General features: G+C 41.1%; 2 protein-coding genes and 2 long non-coding RNA genes across 4 annotated transcripts in view; 2 read left to right on the plus strand and 2 right to left on the minus strand.

Moving 5' to 3' along the window:
* Positions 1–25,864, plus strand: part of LOC146575304 (uncharacterized) — a 429,876-nt gene that overhangs the window by 332,532 nt on the left and 71,480 nt on the right. The window lies entirely within an intron of this gene.
* Positions 1,097–4,043, plus strand: LOC146575321 (uncharacterized). The gene is made up of 3 exons (XM_085272541.1): positions 1,097–1,723; positions 2,174–2,339; positions 3,307–4,043. Exons 1-3 carry the CDS (start codon positions 1,520–1,522, stop codon positions 4,041–4,043), a joined length of 1,107 nt encoding a protein of 368 aa, XP_085128667.1. The 5' UTR covers positions 1,097–1,519.
* On the minus strand, positions 9,980–10,482 carry LOC146575322 (uncharacterized). Its single transcript, XR_014892308.1, has 3 exons — positions 10,275–10,482; positions 10,109–10,200; positions 9,980–10,007 (listed from the first exon to the last, which is right to left on the minus strand). It is a non-coding gene; the product is annotated as an uncharacterized LOC146575322 (long non-coding RNA).
* On the minus strand, positions 10,517–11,911 carry LOC146575323 (uncharacterized; the record flags this gene model as incomplete). Its single annotated transcript, XM_085272449.1, has 4 exons — positions 11,729–11,911; positions 11,453–11,631; positions 11,264–11,357; positions 10,517–10,843 (listed from the first exon to the last, which is right to left on the minus strand). Coding segments are annotated over exons 1-4 (783 nt in total), but the record flags the coding sequence as incomplete, so codon positions are not given.

A 25,864-nucleotide genomic window follows, 5' to 3' on the forward strand; every position in this document is an offset into this window, starting at 1 on the left:
TTTAAAATTCATACACTAATTATGTCTGCCCATCTCTCTAATGTGAAGGTCAAAGGTCAACATCCCAGTGACATAAGAATAATCCCAAAGGGGCAAAGGCAGCGGTTAATTTAGCATAATTAGCATTAAGGGTACAGCAAGGATATACTTTTACCAACCCGTTCTCACTCCCGACGCGTAAAATAAAGACGATTTGTCACGTCCCTTAACTTCTCATGCTGACGCCTAAGGTACCCTTCCACGTTTTTATGTTACGCTGTGGGTTGTCAATTCATTCCAATATGAACGCGCTCGCGGCGATCAGAGACGCTTCGAGCAAAGGCTCCAGCCATCCATTTACTCCAATAATAACCCCGTCACGGCGAAACATGACGTCGTGAAGCACAATCTAACTGGAGACCCGGGGACCCTCTCCGCGAACGGGTTTTTCTCCCTAATTTAATGCTTTCTTTTAATGACATCGTTAACGTTTCTCAACAAAAACACGTGAAAGTATCACTGATAATTCAACAATAAAATGGCTTCATGTTGTGGCCATCACACAGTGTTTTCCAAACTGATTCACGATCTGAAAGTGCTCAGATTTAACGTACATAATCCTTTGTTAGGTTTATTATTTTCATTTCACACGTAAAACACATTTATAGATTCATTCACCACTCCTGTTAGTTTTGGATGCGCTCGGCTCCAACCAATCAGACCAATTTACGCAGACGCACTAATCCCGTAACTGCACACTACCCATAATCCTCGACCGCCGTCGCTATGGGAATGAAGATAACAACAGCTTGGTGCTACCCGTTATTCCTTTATTTACTCTAAAATAATAACCAGCGATAATACGAAATTAAACTGGCCCAGTGTTTAATTATGTAATTAAAAATTGCAAATTTTAGTATTTTATTTTTTACAAATTGCAATATTTATCTACAGCGCGCCTTTAGCGACACGTCAACAGATCTTAAGCAAGGCGATTGGATGGTTTTTACTGCAATGCATCTTGGGAGTCGCAGTAAATGTATCTTTCAACTCACGGTCCTGCAGCGAAGTTTTCGACTGGACACGAGGCAGATCCTAGCTAAGTAAGTTGTGATAAACTGTGGGTAATTTGCATGTTCACTGAAATATTAATTTCAGTGATATTAAACTGATATTAAACTTGAAATGTTTTCACAGAGCAGTCTGTGTACCAAGAGAACTACTTCTGCAAAAGTTTATTTAATTTTTTTTGTGATGTATTCTCATGTGTAAGACACTTGCTTGGCCACCCAGCTAATGTTAGTACTGCTCTATTTTAGCAATGTATCTTTTCTGTAATCAATTCAGGTTTTTTTTTAACCCTATTCACGTAATTAACTCAATATTAACGACTTTAATCTCGTAATTGATTTTTTTTCTAAATATGGTGTAATACTGCCTCGTAACATAAGTTATTTCTTTGGTCATAAATTATTTTTGTAATCGTTTCACCAAAACAGACCTGAAATAATCCCTACATGTTCCATTTTCATTTGCAGAAATGACAAAGCCAAAAACCAAACCATGCCCTTCCTGTCAGGCCCCAAACACCTGCAACAGGAAGACATGCAGTGGATGCCTGGGCAGCCTGAACCTAAAGGAGGGATTGAAAAAGAAACAAGAACAGTTTAAAAACAGTAACTGGGCTGCCTCTGTTAAAAAAAACAGAAATGCGAGCAGGGTGGTTAATTCAGCCCAGTTGTCAGTAAGTTTAAAAGTTCTGATCTAATAAGTGGTTGGTCTGCTAGACAATTCTTTATTAATCACAGTTGTCAATGTTTTCTTGTATATCATGAAGTAAGAAACTAACAAGACATGTATATACACATAAAATATTAATTTATAAAAGAGCATAAATAAAAAAGTTATTCACATCAGAATAACATCATCACACTAAAGACATCCAACTAGAAAAAACTTGTTAAAAACTATTTTTATTTAAGCTACTTCTGATTTTTAATTTAATCGGCTATTAACTGAGAGACAAAACATTTCAAGATGGATTTTATCATACATTTACAGGTTTGGTCACCATAAATACTTTTTAACTATCGACAACAATAAAACAACAAAGATGTGAAACTTAAAGGTTTGTTATACATCCGTTTGCTTACATGAAAGACTGGCTGCATGTTTTTCTTTGTTGTTCTTGCAGGTTTCAAAGCTACATGCCCTGGGCTACCAACCAATTCTGTTTCTTGGACAGTTTGACCGTAAGGGCCGTATAGTAGGGGACGTGATCACTCAGATCGAACCAGCGGAAGGTGCTGCACGTGACATCCTCATGAAGATGAGGAAGCTTTATGAACACCTTCTGAGAAGTAAGATATGCTTTGTCCATTATCTGTAACCAGGTGTCCTTATCAGGTAGCCTATCCTAGCTGTCTTTGGGTGATACTCATGGTACACCCTAGATAAGTAGGCAGATCATCACGGGGTACATAGAGACAAACAAGATGGTGAGGATGAGGATAGTTAACAGTCACCAGCTATTCTATTCTACTTACTCTATTCTGTTCTGTTCTATTCTATTATTCAGCCAAGTTTCAGACCAGTAACCTTCTTGCTGTGAGGTGACAGCTGCCCTACATGTCCTGTTGCTAACATGAAAATAGTGTTATATCTGCCTTATTACCTCCCCATGTGTCGGTCACATCACCAAAGCTAGCCATACTGAACCTCTGGTGTTACCCACCTGAACAATTTTGTATGTGTGTGTGTATAGTATGGTCTTTCACACTCATGTATATACAAATGTAATTTTAAAAATCTTCACAAAAACCAGACCTGATAATTCTCTTCGAGACTTTCTAGTATAACAAATGTTATAATGTTACCAATATGAACACCAAGATTCTTAAATAACTTATATACTTCTTAAGAGGTCACCTGATTACCTCCCTGAGGTAGTTAGCATCACCATTGTACAAAACTCCTAAGTCACAGTACTAGCTTGAAGTGTCAAATGTTATTCACTACAAAGTCAGGAAAGTAGTGTCATCAGAGGAAAAAGTCATTATCTATCTGGATTTATAGTCACACTCATTAATTTTTTAATGTACAATGTAGAAAAGCACTACAGATGTCACACTACCCCCGAGGGCACTTGTACTGAATGATTTGGGTCAGTGAGTGTGTGAGATGACTTATTTGATGCCAATATTTACCAGTTGTATCTTTAGTAAAACTTAACTGAAAACATGCAAATCACTACTTATTATGTGTTTATGTGTACTGTACATTTTTTCAACCCATTTTAATGAATGTTTAATATTTAAAATTTTTCAGAATTACAAGCTTCACCTCCTGCTAAACGTTCTACACCAGCAGCTGGACCATCCTCTGCTGACAGTGTCGATGCTGGACCAGTCCCAGACCCAGAGGCTCTAAACCAGGAATTTATTCTTCATTTAGAGCCTGTACCAACATCTTCCCTCTGTCAGCCTCCTGCATCCTCCTCTCCATCTCTGCTTCCTCCTGCATCCTCCTCTTCATCTCTGCTTCCTCCTGCATCCTCCTCTCCATCTCTGCTTCCTCCTGCATCCTCCTCTCCATCTCTGCTTCCTCCTGCATCCTCCTCTTCATCTCTGCTTCCTCCTGCATATTCCTCTCCATCTCTGCTTCCTCCTGCATCCTCCTCTTCATCTCTGCTTCCTCCTGCATCCTCCTCTCCATCTCTGCTTCCTCCTGCATCCTCCTCTCCATCTCTGCTTCCTCCTGCATCCTCCTCTTCATCTCTGCTTCCTCCTGCATATTCCTCTCTGTCTCTGCTTCCTCCTGCATCCTCCTCTCCATCTCTGCTTCCTCCTGCATCCTCCTCTTCATCTCTGCTTCCTCCTGCATCCTCCTCTCCATCTCTGCTTCCTCCTGCATCCTCCTCTTCATCTCTGCTTCCTCCTGCATCCTCCTCTCCATCTCTGCTTCCTCCTGCATCCTCCTCTCCATCTCCACATCCTGCATCTCCCTCAATTTCTACGGTGTACACCTCGGATGTCCCAAACAAAAAAAGGACAAGGAAAGGTTAGACGTTATGGTATTGTAAATGTACGAAACACATGACAGGTTCGTTAAGTTTGTTAAGATTTCTTTTTCTTAATTTTTGCATTTTTTCCAGTTTTACAGAACTCATGTAAATATTTCATTTGTTATTTTTCAGAATGCCGAAAACACCGTACACAGAAGATTTTCAAATATGAAGAGATAGTAGACAGGAGAGTTGTAAATGTAAGTAATTTAGCCTGCTGTTGTGCAGATTTGTTTGCGTCTTTGGACTTCCCAGATTTGAACTGTGCCTGACTGACTATCCATAAGCTTTTGTATTTGATGAATCTTCACTAATTCAGCCACTGAGTCAGGATTTCGCTCCAAATAGGAAATTAAATAAGAACAGACCACCTGATACGACCTGGTCATGCTGCCTTCCTGATGTTTACGTTCTTTAAAGTCCTCCTGACATCATGCTCATTATGAGTTTTGGAGGTGGACATGGTCAACACTTTTAAGAGTAGGCATAAGACTTTACTTCTTTATAGAGCTTATAGTTAGGGCTGGTTCAGCTCAGCCCTTAGTTATGCTGTAATAGGACCAGACTGCTGGGGGTTAGTGTCCCCCCCCTCTCTCTCTGTCTCTTTCAGGGTTATGCAGGCTCAGTATTGGTTGAAGATGCAGTCACGTCTCCTTTTACTGAAAACTCTCCCCCTCTCCCTCACCACCATCTGTAAACATACATGTCTCAGTAATGCAGTTCATGCATGTTACTAACTAAACTTCTTCCCTGGAGTTTCTGTGCTCTCTCATCCAGCAGGTTCCGATGGATCGTGGCTGCTGCTGTGGTCCTGCTTGACGTCTGCTTCATATATTAATACTCTCTGACTTGATTTGATTAATTTATATTACAATGAAGGTGTATAAAGCATGACATGAATATAGAAGATATTTCATCCTAAAAAATTGTCATATGTCACAACCTAAATTGTCCTATTTTGTGTGTGGTTGTTGTTTGTTATGTTTTTCTCCTGACAGTGGCAAAGTGTGGGATGACACATGGGAACCTGCGCAGTTTTACACACAGTAAACCAGGCACCACAGGTGGCAGAGATCGCACAGTTCACAGCTTGTAGTTCAGCATAAAAGTTCAAAATAAAATATTTACTATACATTTCAACCAGTGTCTCTGTTTCACTCTCTAATTGTGGCTTAAGTACCTAACATATTCATGAATCTGATCGATCAATAATATCTTCCCTGCACTCGACATCTCATAGTTTTACATATCAGCCAACATTATTGTCTACATGCTCATAAATATAGAAGTGACTTGCTTATTATAACATATTACTGCACGTATAGTAAGTAACACCTACTGTGTATGGGAGCCTAAAGCAAAGTTAACTGCACCAGTACCAGCTTCAGAACATATTGTATATTATATGTTTCTACCTTTTTGTAATATGTCATGTTTAGATGCAGTGACAATTGCACATTTGGAGTTGTGGTCATATGTGGTTTTTATATACAGGGTATTAAAAAAATTGACATTTTTTGCTATTTTTCTTGTTTGTTTGCACAATATTATTGTGTACATATTACATATGTAACATTATGGTTAATATTATTATTAGATATCAAAGATACAATTTGATTGAGGGTTTTCCTGTCATAATTTCAATAAAAATGCAATTACACACGTAAACAATAGGATCAAAATAAACTTTTAAAAAGTCTGTTGATCAAATGCTGATTTTCAAAACATTCTAGAGGAAAACAGAGATAAAATAATCTGAACAGTAACAGTGATTGTGGATGATGATGGAGGCTTGAATGGATTATTCTGTTTCAATCAATAGGTTCGTATCTATGACAATAATTTGATAAGTTTAACAGGTTGGTTTAGGCCTGGCAAAAAAGCAAATATTCACAAACTTTTGTTTTTGAAGAATGTTGATCTTTTTTGGGATGAAGCTATCTGGCAAAATGAGACAACCCTTTAACCTCATCTGTACGTCTATCATGTGGCTGTGGTACTGGATTTTGGTTTGATGCATATGCAGGTTACAGCTGGGGAATGGCAGTATGTTGTGGATTGATTTGGCATGTTCAACCACTGTTACACCAAACTCTCTCACTTATAACATGATCAAGGCCTCTTACCCAGTGTCATGGATTCTCTGTAGTTTTGGGGACACGGGGCCAAAGTCTGAGGCAATAAGTCAGATCAAAGAAGGCAATGATTCTAAAATGGGAGTTTACTTATGTCATTGTATATATCCAGGAATATGTGCCAGAGGATAGTTGTCATGAAATCAATATTAAATCAAAGTATTCCTTAATTACCACAGCTGACACGAGTTCTCCATAGCTGCCTGCTGTCTCAGGATCTGTCTCCAAAAAGGACCAGGGAGCGCTAACATGTTATGTTCTAAACTGATGAAGAAAATGCACATTAAACATAGTATAAACTTACTGAGTGAAGTAATGTCAAGAGGATTCCTTTAGCTCCTATTGGGTTGGTTCCTTGATCAATGCAATACAGAATCATTAATCTGGTTTTATGTAATGTCCTCAAAACATGTCAAAATGAGGCTCACTAGTCTGTGTGGCCTCCACATGCCTGTATGACCTCCCTACAACACCTGGGCATGCTCCTGATGAAGTGGCAGATGCTCTCCTGATGGATCTCCTCCCAGACTCCAGGACTAAAGCATCTGCCCACTCCTGGACATTTTGTGGTGCAGTTGGTGGATGGAGCGAGACGTGATGTCCCAGATGTCCTCAAATGGATTCAGTTCTGGGGAATGGGCGGGCCAGTCCACAGCATCAATGCCTTCGTCTTGCAGGAACTGCTGACACACTCCAGCCACATGAGGTCTAGGATTGTCTTGCATTAGGAGGAACCCGGGGCCAACCGCACCAGCATATGGTCTCACAAGGGGTCTGAGGATCTCATCTCAGTACCTAATGGCAGTCAGGCTACCTCTGCCGAACACATGGAGGGCTGTGCAGCTCCCCAAAGAAATGCCACCCCACACCAAAACTGACCCACTGCCAAACTCATGCTGGAGGATGTTGCAGGAAGCAGAAGGTTCTCCACGGCGTCTCCAGACTGTCACAAGTGCTCAGTGTGAACCTGCTTTCATCTGTGAGGAGCACAGGGCTCCAGTGGCAAAGTTGCCAATCTTTGTGTTGTCTGGCAAATGCCAAACATCCGGCACGGTGTTGGGCTGTAAGCACAACCCCACCTGTGGACGTCGGGCCCTCATACCACCCTCATGGAGTCCATTTCTGACCGTTTGAGCAGACGTGCACATTTGTGGCCTGCTGGAGGTCATTTTGCACAGCTCTGGCCTTTCTTTCCTACCCCACAGTACCTTCCCTTACCATTTGTTCCCTACTCTTTTACTTCTTCTTTGATCACGGTTGTCTTTCTAGATAAGCAATTTCATTTGCTCTGGGGCGAGTCACTGGCTCGGGTGCATTCTGGGACTGTCAGTTCACCAGTGTGCTGGCATGCTTCTTAACAAACACACCACTACAGCAAACATCTATTGTACTTGTTGATTTCTTCGACAAAACACTGAACAAAACATGTCCTTGTGAGTGTGCTGCCTGGTGCTTTTAAATTTTGTGATAATTTGAGCAGCCCAGAAAGCATCCCATAAATTAAATTATGTTATCGTATCTGAACATGTACACTAGTCATTAAATTAGATGGGAAATAATGATTCAGGGTAAACAACTGCACCAAGGAAATTCCATTTTTCTTCTCAAAATGTAAAATGTCTGTTGAAAAATCACATTGAACAGAGATGTGATTAACTTTTTATTTTACCAAACAAAACATCAATGATGACACAATCAGTCTTCATCAGAAGTGCTCAAATCACTCTCAGTGGCATCGTCTGGAATGTCCTCCTCCTCCGAGTCCATTTCCAGGAGTGGTTGGTGGCTGAGGATTCTCTTGTACACGTCCTTTACTTTGAGCATTTCAGCTTTCAGTTCACTTTGTTTTTTTAAAACCAGGCTACAGAGTCCCTTCTGTGCATCCTCCGACATGCCAACAAAGGAGGCTGTAAAAAGAACAAAACAAATAAATATGAGAAAAGTAAAAAAAACAAACAAAAAAAAACATCACCTCATAAACACAAGGAATTAGGATGCTGTAATTAAACATTTTTTTAAAAGGGAGAAGGCAGTGTTAGCTAGCAATCTAGATATAGGTAAAAGATCCAGTAAGACTTTAGCATCTGCTCTTATTTTCAATCGATTCATCAAAAAATTAATAAATAAATAAAGTGCTTACAGTCTGAGGAGATTGTCCCCAACACCACAGAACGCATTCGCAACACTGTCCAGTGATGCTGCATCTCCCTGCAGAGCATCATCTCCTCCTCTCTCAGGCGCCTCACAGCCATCACCTTCTCAAAGACCTTTCTCTTTGTCCGGAGGTCAGCAGCAGCTACAGTTTAACAACATCAGATGGGAAAACATAGCAGCATATTATGATTCAAGAACAAAACATTCAACTACTGCTCAGATACTGGGAGTTTGTTTAAAAAGGATATTTGGAAATCAAGAGCTTACGTTCACTTGTGCTCTGCCAGGGCCAAATATCGGTCTGCATGAGGGCATCACTGGATACGATTTGCTTTGTTGGTTCAGCGAGCTTGTTGTAGTCGTCAACAGCAGCCGCCAAGCGTTTCTTCTCAACTAAGATGACCTTGCGAATTCTGTGTCGCCTCTTGTTGCTATCTGTAAATAAGCATAAAAAATTCACACCTTCACATAATGTATATAGTTACATTTTAATCTACACTCATCAATTTGTTTGCTGGAACAAATCACATCCAGCTCAAACAAACCTGGATCTGATTTTATTCTGTTTACAAAGTAGCTGCACAAGCTGTACAAACTCAGCATCAAACGGTCCGTTTCAAAGAAACTGGGACGTACCATTTTGTCTGTAAAGACTTTGTGTTCGCACTCTGATGATGACGACAAGCTCCTCTATTCGTGCCTGCAACGCTCCAAGGCTGCCATCAGTTTGATCACTTTCTAAGTGAGAGGAATATTAATCAGAGCACAGGATGAGTAACAGTCACCAAACTACACTGGACTCTGTAATCACTGACTTGATGACATTCATTATAAGACATCTGGAGCCTTCATGTGCTGCTATCTCATGATAATCATGAGATAACAAGTATGTTGGTGTTCAGGTTTATAAAACCAACTAGTACGACATTATTTCAACCCAGGTTCTATCCAATTTGATGAAACGCAACAACTCTGCCATAAATTTGCTTTTCCAAGGCTTATTTTTCATTGTTTGTTGACACTGTCAGAAAGATCTTAACTCTAAGTTCTTTAATGAGGCCATGGTGGGTCCTATTGTTATACATGAGTTATACATCCTTTGTCCCACACACCATCAGACTGTTTAACTCCTCTCTGGAGGGGAGAGGGAGGGGAAACAGGAGGACAAAGGAGGGGGGAACAACTAAGCTGTAGTGCCTCTGCACCTCACTGTACAATACCTTGTGCAATACTTTTTGTAAATAGTCAACAGTGCAATAGACTCAATACTTGAAATGTGCAATTCACTTGTATTTTTATTTTTTATTCCTATTTATTCTATTTATCCCCTTTGTATATTTTATTTATATTTGTCTCTGTATTTATATGTGTGTGTGTGTGTGTGTGTGTGTGTGTGTGTGTGTGTGTGTGTGTGTGTGTGTGTGTGTATATATATATATATATATAACAGTTCTGTAACTGTAACTTTGGTCGGTGCTGTGCTTTTTTTGGAAGTCGAATTTCCCAGAGGAACCCACCCGAGGGATTAATAAAGTTCTATCTTATCTTATCTTATCTCTTATCTCTTATTATATTGAGACTCACCTTCAGCCCATTGCTGCAGTGTGTCGTCATCCACACCCAGCTCATTTCTGCTCGCATTCAGGCTCCACTTGTTCTCTAAGGATCCTTATGATCTAAGAATGCATTCATAAATGTCATTCATATTGACATTAAAAGAGTACTGGTGTTTTCCCCCCATTACCACACACATTAAAATGGGTGTTGAAAAAATGACCTTTAGATATCGCTGGCTCAAAGTGCGGCCCAGTTGTTCCACTTTCCTTTTGTTCCACCCCAAAGCCAGGAGGGTCAGCATGTCTGTTCGCCCTGCATTTCAGTTAGTATACAAATTAGAATTAATGAGCAGGAGACTGAGTGGAATCTCAGACACGGACACACACCTGCTTTAGACATGTACTTCGTTGTGATGGCCGCCCTAGACAGGAAACTGTTTACTTGTTCCACCTCTTCTCCAACTGTTGAACCGGCCCCATCCTGAAACGCACCTCCCCATTTGATCTATAGAAAGGAGGTCACAATACATGACTGCTGAATTCATTCAACCTTATAACAAAATGTCTCAAACTAATCCAAAACTACAAGCTGCAGTATACCTCGCATTTCCAAGTGTGAGCTTTGCATGCATGACGGAGAGAAGAGGACGCATTGACAAGAGGTTCCTCAGCTCAGGGCACTGCTGAGCCACCTTGGTTAAATAGGGGAAATATTTACAGGCCACATCGGAGCAAAGGAACGTAATATGTCCTGGGACGCTAGCTGCCAACTTCCTCTGGAGAAAAAGGGGGTAAGCAAAGATCTCCCCTCGAAACATGTTCAATGCAGCTAAGAGGACTCCGTGGCGACAAACAGCTATTTCCATGCCCTCCTCATCCAACTTCCCAGTGGACTTTTTGGACGACTCCTTTGCTGCAGTCCAAGATGAAGATCCGCACAACCCTTTCCCCGGGACCTATACACTCAAAGATTTTAACATAAAAGACATGACATGATGAAGCCCTATCAGGGACAAACTTTTTAAAACAAATGCATAACAATTAGCTGAATTAGCCTCGAGTCACACAAGACCTCAGATCTCCCCAGGACAGCACTGATAACACAAAATAAAAATCATGTTGTTTTTTTTAAATACACATGGTGACAAAATTAAGTAAACATTAAGATAAAGTAAAGTAAATAGTATTACGACAACACCAAGAGAAAAATAAAAAAAAAATATCGACCCATCCATATATGTCTACACACACACACACACACACACACACACACACACACACACACACACACACACACACACACGTAAGTGTATATGGTTACGGCATTAACGTCATTTTAACAAGATTAACAGCACTAATATATATGTGTATCTTACATGATTTGTGTGTCTCTGGATGTATTTCACAAACTCAGCAACTTCCTCATCTTTCTCAATGAAGACACCTTCAAAGTTCCCCTGCTCTGAAGTGCTGAACGAACACAGTGACAGTTGTTTGAAAAGAAACATTAAAATACATTTTTCTACAAATCCATATTTGACTTATGTCCACAATGCATAATGTACCTTGCATTAGACTGAAAGCGATAAAGCTTGCGGTTTCCATCAACTGAGACGGCAAGCATGTGTGGAGTGCAGGCAGGGCAGCTAAAGCATGGCTCCTTGCACATCCTGTCCACCTCAAACTTTACAGCACTCCACTCCAAGAAACTTTTACTGAAGGCATCAGCTGATATTCGGCCATTCTTTTACATAGAGGACATACAACAGAATATTCAAGGACAGTCAGCATAAACATTGATTTGCACAATTTCCTTAAACTTGGCAAATTTAGGAACTCACCCTTCCAAAATGGGCTGTTCGTTCATCCAGCATTTTGACAAATGCCTTAAGTGACATCCCTGGTGCAGCCTTCTTAATGTCATAGAAAGACTGAAAGGCATCCATTGAAAACAGGGTGCAGAAATTTAAGGTGCCAGGCCAATATCCACTACCCAGGATGTCCTTAACTGAGGGGGACCACATTAGGCCACAGCTGGTGCAAGGTTATAACGGCCTTTAGAAAGGATCAGGAGAAATTCAGTCATGGCTCAAAGCATTCATTTTTTTCATGTTGTTTTCAAATCGGTCTGGTAAATCCAAATGACCTTTGACAGGTGCCCACATATACTGCGGGCCGAGGGTAATTAAAACAAAGATAGCAATGCACAATTTGCAATAAAACCTCCAAACACATCTATTGTGTATGTAGTGTGTGACAAAAGGGCAACTTACCATTTATGGTTACAAGAGCCACAATTGCGCCGGGTGAAACCTCAACGTTACCTGCTGGGCAGTCACACACAGTCTGGCCTTTGCACAGGCAACAGCCGAACTAACATTAAAACACACAATATATATAAAAAGAATTAGAAATTAACTGATACACAATAAATATACAATAACAGCACCCACTCATACTCATACATAGCAAGAAATGCATAAGACTTAAAAACTGTACCTATTGGCTTGTGAAACTCTGATGAAGGCTGCAAAAACCCTCCTGTTACTGCCTCTCTGCTGTGCAGGACAACGCGTGTGTGAACTGCAATATCACAGTCAGCACAAAGGAATGGAAGAGACAGGCAGTCCAGGCACCTCACAACTACTTGTTTGCCACACTGACACACACGGTGTGACTGTGGATCCAGAGTAGCTAACATATTGTCTATAAGACAAGGCCTGGCCTCTTTCCACTTTTGCGAGGACACCATATTTCTGATCGCCCAGTGAGTAGCAGCTGACTCAGACGACGTCTCACAAGTCATGGCTGCGTCCTCTTCTCCATCCTCCAACAACTGAAGGAGCTCCTGACGAAGCACCTCAGTTCCACACACTAACAGAAAAAAAATAAAGAAAGGAAGAAACTCTTCCACAAAGTGAAAAACACTCTAGGCAGTATGTTTCTTAGGACTGCACAAAAGCCCTGCATAACTCAACTATAACAACAAATATAAAAGTAAACAGAAATCACAACATATACAAGAAGGTAAAGTACCTTTTGTTGGGTTGACACTGGCAACATAACCAGGTTCTTCACGTGGACATTGATGCTGCTCTCTGGACACTGGGGGGGGGGGATGAAGAATATTTACTTACTGAAATTCTTCGGTGAAAACAAGTTGTGAGATAAAATCAATGGTTGTGTGAACACTGACCACGTGGCATGCAACTAGTACTTCGACTGGTTGATGGTCTTTGAGGAATAAAAGCTCCCTGTCTGTCACGTGTTTTCCAGCGCACTGGTCTTGGCTGAGGTTCACTCTGTGCATCATTCTACGCAATTAACAAGGAAAAAAGGGAACACCTAAAATACAGTCCATGATTAAAGCAAAGATTATCAAACATCTTAAGTTAACCAACTTAATTTGACATAAACTTTAAACAAAAATTCAAATAACATAACGTTTACTCCGTACAAAATATGTGTTCCCTCTTTAACAACTGTTTCCACTAAAAATGTTACCTGCATATCTTGAAGGAGTTCGTCAGCAGCCTGAAGCTCTTCCTCCAGCTCGGGATCCTCTGAATCACTCATTTTCAAGCTAAAGAGGAAAGAGATTTTTGCAGAACTCAGTGACATAAACACATAACTAACGCAACTCAAATGATTTTCAGTCTTGGCGCTCCGGTTAATGTTAGCAATTAACGTTAGCATCATCAGTTTGTAAAGAGCTAGCAGAACTCTTAGCGCAAAAACTGCTTTGCGCACCATGTGAGGGTATTTTGCAGCACACAAGTCCTTTAACGTTTGTAATAGATTTAATCCATCATCGTTGGATTAAATGGCTAATGCTGCAGTAGACACGTGTAGTCGTTACCTAGCAAGCATGCTGACGGTAGCTGTAGCCATTTTTAAATACATTACACCGTTTCCGAGATCAGTCACCTCTGTTTGTTTGAAGCGTTTATGAAAAAACAAACTTTGAAACACACATCAAGGTATTATGTTAAATATATGTATTTTTTACATACCTGCATTAGAATCAATCAGTTCCGCCTCATTTTCTTATTCTTATAAATGGGTCTCTCCGTTCTCCCGTCAGCCTTTGCTTACACAGGTTGCGTCTGATTGGCTGGAGCCGAGCGCATCCAAAACTAACAGGAGTGGTGAATGAATCTATAAATGTGTTTTACGTGTGAAATGAAAATAATAAACCTAACAAAGGATTATGTACGTTAAATCTGCGCACTTTCAGATCGTGAATCAGTTTGGAAAACACTGTGTGATGGCCACAACATGAAGCCATTTTATTGTTGAATTATCAGTGATACTTTCACGTGTTTTTGTTGAGAAATGTTAACGATGTCATTAAAAGAAAGCATTAAATTAGGGAGAAAAACCCGTTCGCGGAGAGGGTCCCCGGGTCTCCAGTTAGATTGTGCTTCACGGCGTCATGTTTCGCTGTGACGGGGTTATTATTGGAATAAATGGATGGCTGGAGCCTCTGCTCGAAGCGTCTCTGATCGCCGCGAGCGCGTTCATATTGGAATGAATTGACAACCCACAGCGTCACATAAAAACGTGGAAGGGTACCTTAGGCGTCAGCATGAGAAGTTAAGGGACGTGACAAATCGTCATTATTTTACGCGTCGGGAGTGAGAACGGGTTGAGTTGGTGTACGGCGAGCTGTGAGAGGACAGAGATGGAGAACGCACATTTAACTCTTTAACAGGAGATACGTTACGACTAACAGACGACTGCTGTCTACATGATGTCTTTGCAGCCCTTATGCTACATGTTACACAACTTTTCTTCATGCCAACAAGACTGAGGTGCCACATAGTCGACACATACAGCTGATTATGATGCATGTTTTACTATTGCTATGTTCACATCATCTGCTTGGCTTTATTACTGAAAGCCTGGAGATCCTCTGACGTGTGCATGGCTGATGTGAAGTATGATTAGTCCTACATGACATCAACAGCAGAGGCAATGAAAGCTTTGTTGTTAACAGGTTGTAGGTAAAGTCAAATGTCTACTTCTACACTTGTGTTGGGTAAAGTTCTTCTCACTGCAGCAGATTTATATCTGTGCTTTCACAGGGCGTGATGTGGAGCTCAGCGCTGAGGTGCAGGTCTCCTTGGAGACGGCATCCTGGCTGAAATATTATCATGCTTCCAAAACATTTCAGCTTTTATTTTGAAAGAAACAAGACTTGAAAACGAATCCCCTTCTTCCTCTTTGTCTTTGTTCTTCAGAGGAGTGTCACCTGGACAAACTCAGGGCTGTTCTAGAGCCTTTCTTATTATTTGACTCCATAGAAATAAAACTGAATGGAATCAAACAAAAACTCCCAAACAGCTAAAACACTTTGCTTTATTCTCTTTTTTAACAAATACGTTGAAGTCCATCCACAACAACACAGCTGAGATCTCCTTTGTAATCAAGTGTTTCCATCCTTTGTACAGATCTGCATACAAAACAATCATTTACGTCCCACAGAAGTCTAGTTACACGTAACTCTACAAGAACTGGTGAATGACAGAAACATGAGACACATGATCACAGGTGATAACAAAAAGAGAAAGAATTCATGTGTTAGTGATGTTTTTCAGCCCTGATGGCTCATGTTGGAGAAACAAGCTGAGGTACGTGGAAAGTTCACACACACAAGTGGGCGTGAGCGCACACACACAGAGAGAAACACAACTGAAGCATCTGTTTGCTGTTTCTGCTTTCATCATCTCTGCTGCTGTGTCAGGCTGGGGTCTCTCAGTGACGTGGTTGAGGTGAAGTATGACGAGTATCCCTGATTCAGTCCATCGAGACAAAGGGCAAAGAAAGCTGTTGTTAACAAACTCTATGGTGATGTGGCATTTAGCTCTGACTCTACGCTCTGCTGAATCCTTTGAACCTGCTGATCAGTAAAGCTCTACGTGCTGCAGCAGATTGACCTCATCTGTGTTCACAGGTGTGGACCTCAGCGCTGAGGTGCAGGAGACTTTCATTCAGTTCTCCCTGCAAACAGCATCCAGCCTGGAAATACTGTCATCTTTCCCAGAAATGGTGCTCTTATCTCAGAGAAGAAGTCTGATGTAAATAACTGCAATCAACATAACTGCAATCAATAATGCCAACACGATGACTGTTCATAGCTCCTGCTTTGAAATACTGAACTTAAACATTGACCTGATGAAAGATCACAATTCACAGTGGCCCACTGTCAGAATCATTCTGAATATAAACTCATCGAGTTAATCTGAACCTTTCTCAAATGTGCTGTGAATAAATGCTGCTGCAAGCCACTGTGGGAAAGCTGTGTTATTATCATGGAAACATCTGTGACACATTCACAGAGGACGAGGACACAAAGGGACGACACGCAGAGGCTGTGTTCAAGTCAAAAATCCAAATCTTTAGTCCTAAACAGGCAGTGGTTACAAACAGGAAGACGAGCAGTCCATTAAACAGTCTACAGGGTCAAACATACAGAGAATTCAAACAGCTATTAAAAACAAATAACTGGACACTGAAAAACTTCAGTGATGTGTGAGGCACCAAAGGGAAGCAGCTGAGTATATTCAATGAATTCTCTTCAAATACAAAGACAGAAACTCCTACAGGCAGCATGCAAACTGAGCAGGATACACAAAGATCAGAGATTACAAAATAAATCAGACAAGGATTTCAAACTTACTGAGAGCAAGGCCTCTGTTACAAATCTGTCTAATAGAAAAACATGCTGTACAGATACAATACGCTCAGTGTTCATGGTCATTTAAAAACTGGCTCTACCTGAACCACTTCAATATTTTATGAAGTCACTGAGTCGACGATTTCTACACTTTGTTTCCTTCATTGCAGTTAGAGTGTGGCTGGTAAGGATGAAAACACACACAGAGCGTAAATTGTCTTTGTTAGTAAGAAACGTCAGCAAAGAAAAGACAAAACACACAAACACTCTCATGATATTCATGAATCATTAGAAAGCATCCAAACATTCTGCTCGTGGACTTTTACAGTCTTATTTGCACTCGCTCATCTTCATAATCATCCTGATCAATACATGACAGGGGAGGCTTTGAGGTAGGCGGGGCTCTCTGCTGATGTCAGCATGAAAGGCAGGACCAGCGTCTGCCACATGTTGGTGAAACATCACAGTACACTGGCGTGGTTTCCTTTCCAGATGTTGGACGTTTGACACTTCAACGTTGAGGCCAACAAGAAGACACAGTTTTGGGTCGGGTTGCTGCAGGGTTTCTAACTGAGCAAAAGCAGAAGCACACAGACCAACAGGGATCAGATGCTGAGTGTTAGAGGAACATCTGTGCTGATCACTGAATGCTGCTGTGGTCTCTTGTTGAAGTTGGCTGGTGGGACAGTCTAATAGTGATATCCTGCCCATCGGAGGAACACTTTTAAAAACACATGCAATACTTTGTTTGTATTACAGTCACAGTTTATGTTATTTTTGTCCTTTAAAAGTGTTGCTGTACTATAAAGTCCTATAATTTGAGGCTAAAATGGCTCAGAGAGTCTCTCTCTCAGAGGATCTCCTTTGAAAGTGGAGACGGCTTTATCCACTGATCCACGTCACTTTACCTGGATGTTTTCTTTGAAGCTGGATGAAGACTCCTCTCCCTCACTCCTGCTGCAGCTGTGTGGTCCAGTTGGCCTCTGAGGTCACAGTCAACATCTGTAGCAGAAGAGGGCAAATAAAAGTCCAGGTCACCAAAACTGGGAGCTTTTCCAAATTAGAGCGTAACTGGACTTTTTCAGCCTTACAGGCAGATAGTCGTCTGAAGCTGCAGCTTTTTCTTTTTAGCTTTTTCCAATCTCTGCTCTCGGCTTTCTTTGAGAACATGTCTGCTTTCTTGGCATGGGTCTGTCTGCTGTTGGTGAAGAGACTAAATCCACATACTCGCTACTAAGATCTCCTCAAGTAGTCTCAACCAGATTACAGTTTAAGAGTAAATGTCTCCTGAGAGTTTCACCTTGGGGAGATGCTGTCTTGCTAACATGCAATCATGAGCATTAATCTATGAGGTGAAAAAGTCATTTTAAAAGCTCCAGCCACAAGTTTTATTTCATCTGTGTTTTGGTCAGAGTCCCATCAGACCTCCAGAATGGTGTCAGAGTGTTTTCTATCCACGTGATGAGCACAGGCCTCAGGTCCAGACCTCCACGGGCACCATAGCCTCTTTGGAGCTAATAGGTGCAAGAAGGTTTTGTTGGGATAGGAACTGAAGAGGAAACTGACGAGGAAGGCAAGGATCTTCTTCAGCTCCTCCGAGCCAGGACCTCTTTGTGTAGGCCAGCATTGGCCAGGTAGCCCTCCAGCATCGCTGGATGGCCGACAGTGGAAAACCTAGAGGAGTAGGAGAGAGGTCCCGGTGGCGCCTGTGTCCGGCAGCCTCGCCTCTGTCAGTGCGCCCCAGGGCAGCTGTGGCTACAATGTAGCTGCTATCACGAGTGTGTGAATGTGTGTGTGAATGGGTGGATGACTGAATGTAGTGTAAAGCGCTTTGGGGTCCTATGGACTAGAAAAGCGCTATACAAATGCAGGCCATTTAGGAGAGAAACAGCAGCTTGGAGCATGTCTTTATACTGTTTAGTCTTTAGAGCCACAGACTTTCTTTTAATGTCATTGTTCAGGATCTATGACTGATTATGTATTTATTGTATTCCTCCATTAGAGATAGGGTGAGAAGTTCGGCCATCCGGGAGGGGCTCAGAGTAGAGCATCTGCTACTCCACATGGAAAGGAGCCAGCTGAGGTGGTTCGGGCATCTGACAAGGATGCCCCCTGGGCGCCTCCTGGGTGAGGTGTTCCAGGCATGTCCCACCGGGAGGAGGCCCCGGGGCAGACCCAGGACACGCTGGAGAGATTATATCTCCAAGCTGGAGGAGGTGGCTGGGGAGAGGGAGGTCTGGGCCTCTTTGCTTAGGCTGCTGCCCCCGCGACCCGGCCTCGGATAAAGCGGATGAAGATGGATGGATGGATGGATGGATGGATGGATGGATGGATGGATGGATGGATGGATGGATGGATGGATGGATGGATGGATGTATTCCTCCATGACTGTGTGACAGCAAGTGGAACAAACCAGCTTCACCTTTGTTGATATGCTTGTAATTTTAATATTGATTAAATGGCCCATGAAATAATAGAAAGCTCATATATGAAAATGTATTTTAAGAAATAAAATGTTAATCTGAGTACAAAGGAGTACACTCACCTTCGGGTAGATGGAGGTGTAGCGAGCGCTGGTGAACATCCAGGCCTCCTCGTAGAACTGATCACTGATTGGATCCAAAACATCGATGGAGGATCTGTGTAAGCGCTGAGGATCGTCCTGATGGACAGAACAGAAGGAGAGTGAGACAAGTGAAGATATACTAAACAACACTGTGACATAAACTGACCCACACACAGTTTGATTCACAGGTGATTGACACATTATTGGACCACGAGCAATCTTTTCTGGTTTGACGCCGTCTTTGTAGCCAGAAACCAGCTCTCTCCTCGGCTTCCTCCACTACACGCTTCCCCCACGCCAGTCTCCTCCGTCACTATAAAGGGGAGAGTCATGAGCTCCATCACCCTCACCTGTGCCGTCCAACGTCCCGCCACCAGCCTCCACTGCAGCAGGCCAGAGACCACACCCCTGCCACAATAAGTAAAAGTATATCCTTGCTGTACCCTTAATGCTAAATGTGCTAAATTAACCGCTGCCTTTGCCCCTTTGGGATTATTCTTATGTCACTGGGATGTTGACCTTTGACCTTCACATTAGAGAGATGGGCAGACATAATTAGTGTATGAATTTTAAAGTAACAGGTAATAAAGAGAGTGTAGCAAATGTAGTCAGGTTTATTACTCTGTATCACACATGAGTGCCCGAGGGAGGCGGGGCTGACTGGGGAGACACAGGAAACAGAGAGACAGGGCTGACTCGACATGAAACGATGAAACGTGGGACACGGGAACAGAAACTAAACACAGGCTGAAATGAACACTGAGGGAGGGAGAACTAAGATTACTGAGAGCCTGATAAATAAGAAGAACAAAAACCAAGAAAAACAAGAGTCAAAGAAAACCAAAAACACAAAGCATTGGGCCAGGACCCACTGCTGTGACATTTATATGTGATAAAAACATTAAAAACTGCTCACATGTTGAAATCTTTCTACGTATACTTTAGGTTCAGCTCTCCAGCCTGGCATTTGGTTAAGCATGATTCAAACATTTGATTTTGTTTAACTGGTTTTAATTATAGTTACTTTTTGTGAACATTTGTTGCAGCATTTAAAAATACATCATTTATTTTCAAACTTTTATTTGATTTAGAGCATCATATTTGACCAACGTAAATGTTTTAATTTCATATAAAATAACTGAAACAGTGAACTAAATATCTGAAATCTTTCCTTCCTTAAAAGTTATAATCCTACTTAAGTTATAGTGCAAACGCTTAAGCAACAAATATACTTGATGCTAATTAATTAATATTTCCCTTTGATGTTGCAACTATGCGGTCACTTCTGTCTTTAAACAAAATAATATTTTCCAGTTACAGAAATCATAAAGTCCAAACTAAAGTGCTACTGTTGCTATATGCATTTTATATAAATCATGGATGATGGTCCTGACATGAAGGAAGAGAAAGTTACAGGTTGCATCCTTTGACTTTGTCTCCGTGCCTTTGGGCCATTTTCAGAAGGACAGATGTTTCTGTTCAATTCTTAAATCAATTTTTTCAAACACAAACACTATTTTAAAGCTTCTAGAGAGTAAAATATTCATGATAATTATAATAACAATAATAAAAACAAAAGCTCTCAGATCCATCAAACCAAGCAGCAGAAAGAACAATAACTGAAGAGAAAACTTTAACCTTGTAGACTTCATTATGTTCCAGCTGCTCTACAGACGCTGTGACCTCGAACTTAAGCAGGTCGTAACGTATGTGCAGCTCAATAACTTCATAATCAGACCCTGTGGTATTTAGGCAGCAGAACAACTAAGAATAACAACTACAAATAATGTTTTTAGGTTTCTGTTGTACTGCAAGGTTCTGTACAGGAGAACCAAACCAAGAGCAAATATTACGTCTCATTTACACCTGAGCACGAAGAGCCATCAACATTTAGCAAATTGAATCATCTTTGTTTAGATGCAAGAAGAATCATATAGAAATGAAAAAGTAGAAATAGAAATCCAGAGCAAAGATATCCTCTAATTCAGCGTAGCACATGTGCAGCTGCTGCGATTCACGTAAGCATTCGGCTCGTCGCAGTTGCAGATTTTTCTCTCGCTGTTCTGGCTCACAGCGCTGCAAACACAAAAATAAATATCCCCAAAGGTGTGAAAGGGAGCTAATTAGTAAGAGTATTGTTACTCTCCGCAGGAGTAGTCCAGCAGTAGAAATCAGTCCAATAACAAGGTGTGTAACATCTAGCAGGGTGACAGAAAAACCCAGGGTAACTTCTAAGGACCTCAACGTCTCTCTCACATTGTGTTTTTTAAACATGCTTCCATTTGTCACTTCAGTCTTTACTCTGAAATACAGGAAGAGAAATCATGGCTGAAACAATTTCTCATGAAACCAGGGGTGTGGTCCAACAGTCAGTTTGGTGAGGAAGGTTCCTAACTGAGAGAAGTGACCCAGAAGTATCTGTGTAGCAGCCACAATGAATCCAGATCATGAGCTTTATTAACTGATCAAAGTCTCTTCTTACATCTTCTGTATCATTCAGTTTGCATTGGTAATGCCCATTATTGTAATGCTTTTTTAAGACGAGCAAAACTTTATTTCACTTTGGGTTAGCTGGGATAAGTGATGGATGGAGGGAATTTTACTTCAGCCACAGAAATCCTAAACAGGAAGGAGGAGCAGAGTTACAGTGGATCACTATCCAGCAGGGAAACAAGGTTTATTTCAATTTCTTGGCCATGAGTGAGATTTACTGAGTGGGCAAATTAGGGAGACGACACCATCAGATCCCGAGCCCTCCATGTGTTAATCAAGAGACGGCTGCTGTGCTACATCCATAAATAATGAATAAATTAGGAGCTAAAGCTGAAAGGACAGTTTATTTGTACCATCTTCACGTGAACACATTCAAGAACATCACAGATGAAGAAACATTAAAAACTTCCACACTACATAAAGCAAGAAAAATAGTTTTTCTTTCAGGTGGTTTCAGAAAAACAGAAACATCAAACATCTCCAAGACTCTCTTTGAAAGAACTAAAAACCTTTGTTCTCATGGTCCAATCATGAGTGAACTCCCCGATGAAGCCTTGTGTGCTAAAACATGTCAGAGTTTCAAAGGTTAAACATGAGTTTCCAAAACGTTTTGCTGGAGAACAATGAACTATTTGACTGAGTTTCAATCATTTACAGACGAGCAAAACCAGGACAGAGAAAAAAGGACAAAACTGACTCAGTAAAACAACAGAAAAGAAGATCCCATGTAGATCTGTATTATGTAGAAGTTCAGCCCAGCAACCAGTTCAGTTCAACACAAGTTTAAATGATTCTATCTGAACTCTGTGGAGCCTGATCTCAAGCTTTTTGAGTCTGACACAGAAACCAGAGGATCTTTCTGTGTCTTCAGATTCACTGTGATCCAGTGATGGGAGTGATTTCAGCCCTGAGTGATCGCGCTGATGTTTGCACAGAGCAGACAATGAGGTGAATGTTTGGGCACATTGGTAACAGTGAAACAGTTTATTAGTAACGTGGGATCGTTTGTGTGCAGAGTATGAACTGAGATTCCTGAAGCTCTTGTCACACTGGTCACAGCTGTAGTTTCCTTCCATGTGCGTACGTTCATGCCTGTTACGACCATGTGAATGTGAGAAGCTTCTCTCACAGTGTCTGCACTTGTGTGGTTTCTCTCCTGTGTGGACTCGTTTGTGTCTTTTAAGTTCACCTTCAGTGGTGAAGGATGACCCACACTGATCACAGAGGTGCTTTTTAACCCCACTGTGAATCAGTTCATGTGTTTTTAATCCACCTGATGTGGGGAAGCTTCTCCCACATTCTTTGCAGTATTTCAGTTTGTCTCCAGTGTGTCTACGTTGATGTACTTTTAGGGTATTTTGCTGACTGAAGATTTTTCCACAGAGGTCACAAAGAAAGTCTTTCCCACCACCACGGTGATGACAGGGTTGAGAACTGGATACATCTGTGTCGCTCTGCTTCTAAACAAAGACACAAAGACAGTGTAAGTCAGTCCTTCAACATTTGTATCCTGAACGTCGCCTGAAATAAAGAGCATCTCTGCAGACGTCCAACTACATTTGACTGTTTCAGTTAACACACTCAGTTTACTGGGCTGCAATAACTACAATACTACCACCATAATACTACAGTAATACTAAAATCATAACTGAAAGGAAAATCTGAATAATCACTCAGAGCTGCTTTTCCATGCAGTAGAATTGCTAACATGCTAACACAGTTTAATGAGCAGAGTTGTTCCAAACAGTCAGGCTAAAATGACAAGATAACAATATAAATACATACCTCACAGTAGCTGCACTTGTAGAGTCTCTTTCTGGTGTGGATCTGTTGGTGTTGTCTCAGGTGACGTGGAGATTTAAAAGTCTTCTCACACAGGTCACATTGATAAGGTCTCTCCTCAGTGTGGGTAAACATGTGTCGTTGTAACTGTGCGTCTGTTGTAAAGTATTTGCCACACTGTTCACAGCAGTACACATCATGTCTGGTGTGAATGCGTAGGTGTTCATTTCGGTTCCCTCTTTGGCTGAAAGTTTTTCCACAGATGTCACAGCTGTATGCCTTAATTCCAGAGTGGGTAACTAGATGCTTCTGTAAGCTGCTACTGCGAGTAAAAGCTCTGCCACACTGATCACAGCTGTACGCTTTAACTCCACTGTGGATGAGTTGGTGATTTTTTAGGGAACGCTTCAAGGAAAAAGACTTTCCACACATGTTACAGCTGAACGGTCTCTCTCCAGTGTGGATGACCTGATGCTGTTTTAGTTTAGCCTTCTCAGTAAAACCCTTCCCACACTCGTCACAGCTGTATGCCTTAATTCCAGAGTGGGTAACTAGATGACTCTGTAAGTGGCTACTTTGAGTAAATGCTCTGCCACACTGATCACAGCTGTACGCTTTAACTCCACTGTGGATGAGTTGGTGTCTTTTTAGGGAACGCTTCAAGGAAAAAGACTTCCCACACTCGTCACAGCTGTATGCCTTAATTCCAGAGTGGGTAACTAGATGACTCTGTAAGCTGCTACTGTGAGTAAAAGCTCTGCCACACTGATCACAGCTGTATGGCTTAATTCCAGAGTGGGTAACTAGATGCCTCTGTAAGTGGCTACTGCGAGTAAAAGCTCTGCCACACTGATCACAGCTGTACGCTTTAACTCCACTGTGGATGAGTTGGTGTGTTTTTAGGGAACGCATCCAGGAAAAAGACTTTCCACACTGTTCACAGCTGAACGGTCTCTCTCCAGTGTGGATGACCTGATGCTGTTTTAGTTTAGCCCTCAGAGTAAACTCCATCCCACACTCGTCACAGGTGTGTTTTTTCTCTCCCTTTCTTCTGTGAGGTTTGTCGGCCTCCTGAGAGCGCTGACTTCTGGCTCCATGTTGGTCCTGCAGTGACAGAGATACAAACAGAGGCAGTGAGTGAAATGCAGTCGTGGAACAAACTCAGCCTTCAAACTCCATTAACACTAGTTTTAAACCTGAAGGTGGAGCGTGGCACCAAACACCTTAAAGGTCTCTTATCCCCACCTGCTGGTAGTTCTAACACATTACATCCAACCTGCTGTTAAAGATAATTCATGACTGTTCAAACACTAAACACACACACACACACACACACACACACACACACACACATTATTTTATAATTTAGATTATTTTGTTGGTTCCTATTACATATTACTATAATTTGTATAGATTTATACAGAATTATTCAGTGATAATAAATCCTATGTTTGTTTATTCTAAAGGAACCCCGTTAGCTTCCACAACAGATGTTGCTCGTCTTCCGTCAAATACTCACATAAAATATTACACAATAAAGTGGATTCAAGATATCCACATAATTTCACTCTTACATCCACAGTGAGGTTTCACAATTGTTCAAATATAAGCAATCAATAATAATAATATCAATAACATTGAGGCACATTACACAAATTTCAAAAACAAATCATGTCTTACAATATTTACAACAACTAAAAGCTCTGTAAATCGGCTTTTAAGTGTTCATTGAAGTTTTGAATAATTCTCTAATTTTTTAAGGCAACTTATTCCACTTAAAAGTTGCTCTAAATGTAACAGTTTTACAAAACGTTACTTTTAACTCGAGCATTTACTAAATTGCAGCTTGTTGAAAACTGTGTAATATGATGATGTATTTCATCTGGATACTGCAGCTGAGCAGAATAAATGTGGTGTGTTTAACAGAATTGCTTTCTTTAGAACTACAAGTAAGCCATAGAATATTTTAGCCTGTACAGGAAGCCAAGAAAGGTTATTATGCATTTTATCAATATTAGTATAGTATGAACATCTTCACACTAATCTGGACGCCTTATTCTGGACTAACTGAAGTCTGTTAAGATCTGTCTTATTAGCTGCTGACCAAATGATTGAACAATACTCCAGATGAGACATTACTAGTGCATTAATGACATCTTTCATAATGAAGAAGTGATACACAAAGAGCATTTCATAGCCATAGCTATGCCTTGTCGGCAGAGTTATGTGACATTAGTGATGTTTGTACTTTCAGCGTTAACTTGGTTTTAAAGCCTTTAAAATATACGCCGTTCAATAGTCGACCTTAATCTGACAGAGAATGTGATGATTTTGTGGATAATTAAAGTCAGTCATATATCCACAAACACAACAAGCTGAAAGTCAGTGATGCTGCTCGGTTTGCAGTCCTGAACATCACGGCACAAGCAGGATTCACTGCACTGTTAATGTTAGCTG

This window comes from Mchenga conophoros, linkage group LG4 (assembly GCF_057382185.1).
Source record: "Mchenga conophoros isolate Kocher_MC1m ecotype Shallow Benthic linkage group LG4, M_conophoros_male_GT1.1, whole genome shotgun sequence".
In the NCBI taxonomy this organism is placed as follows: Eukaryota; Metazoa; Chordata; class Actinopteri; order Cichliformes; family Cichlidae; genus Mchenga; species Mchenga conophoros.

Coding starts and splice junctions, on each gene's coding strand:
- LOC146575321 (XM_085272541.1), top strand. CDS start 1,520: ATGACAAAGCCAAAAACCAAACCATGCCCTTCCTGTCAGGCCCCAAAC. Junction 1,724..2,173: donor TTAATTCAGCCCAGTTGTCA/GTAAGTTTAAAA, acceptor TTGTTCTTGCAG/GTTTCAAAGCTACATGCCCT. Junction 2,340..3,306: donor TTATGAACACCTTCTGAGAA/GTAAGATATGCT, acceptor AAAATTTTTCAG/AATTACAAGCTTCACCTCCT.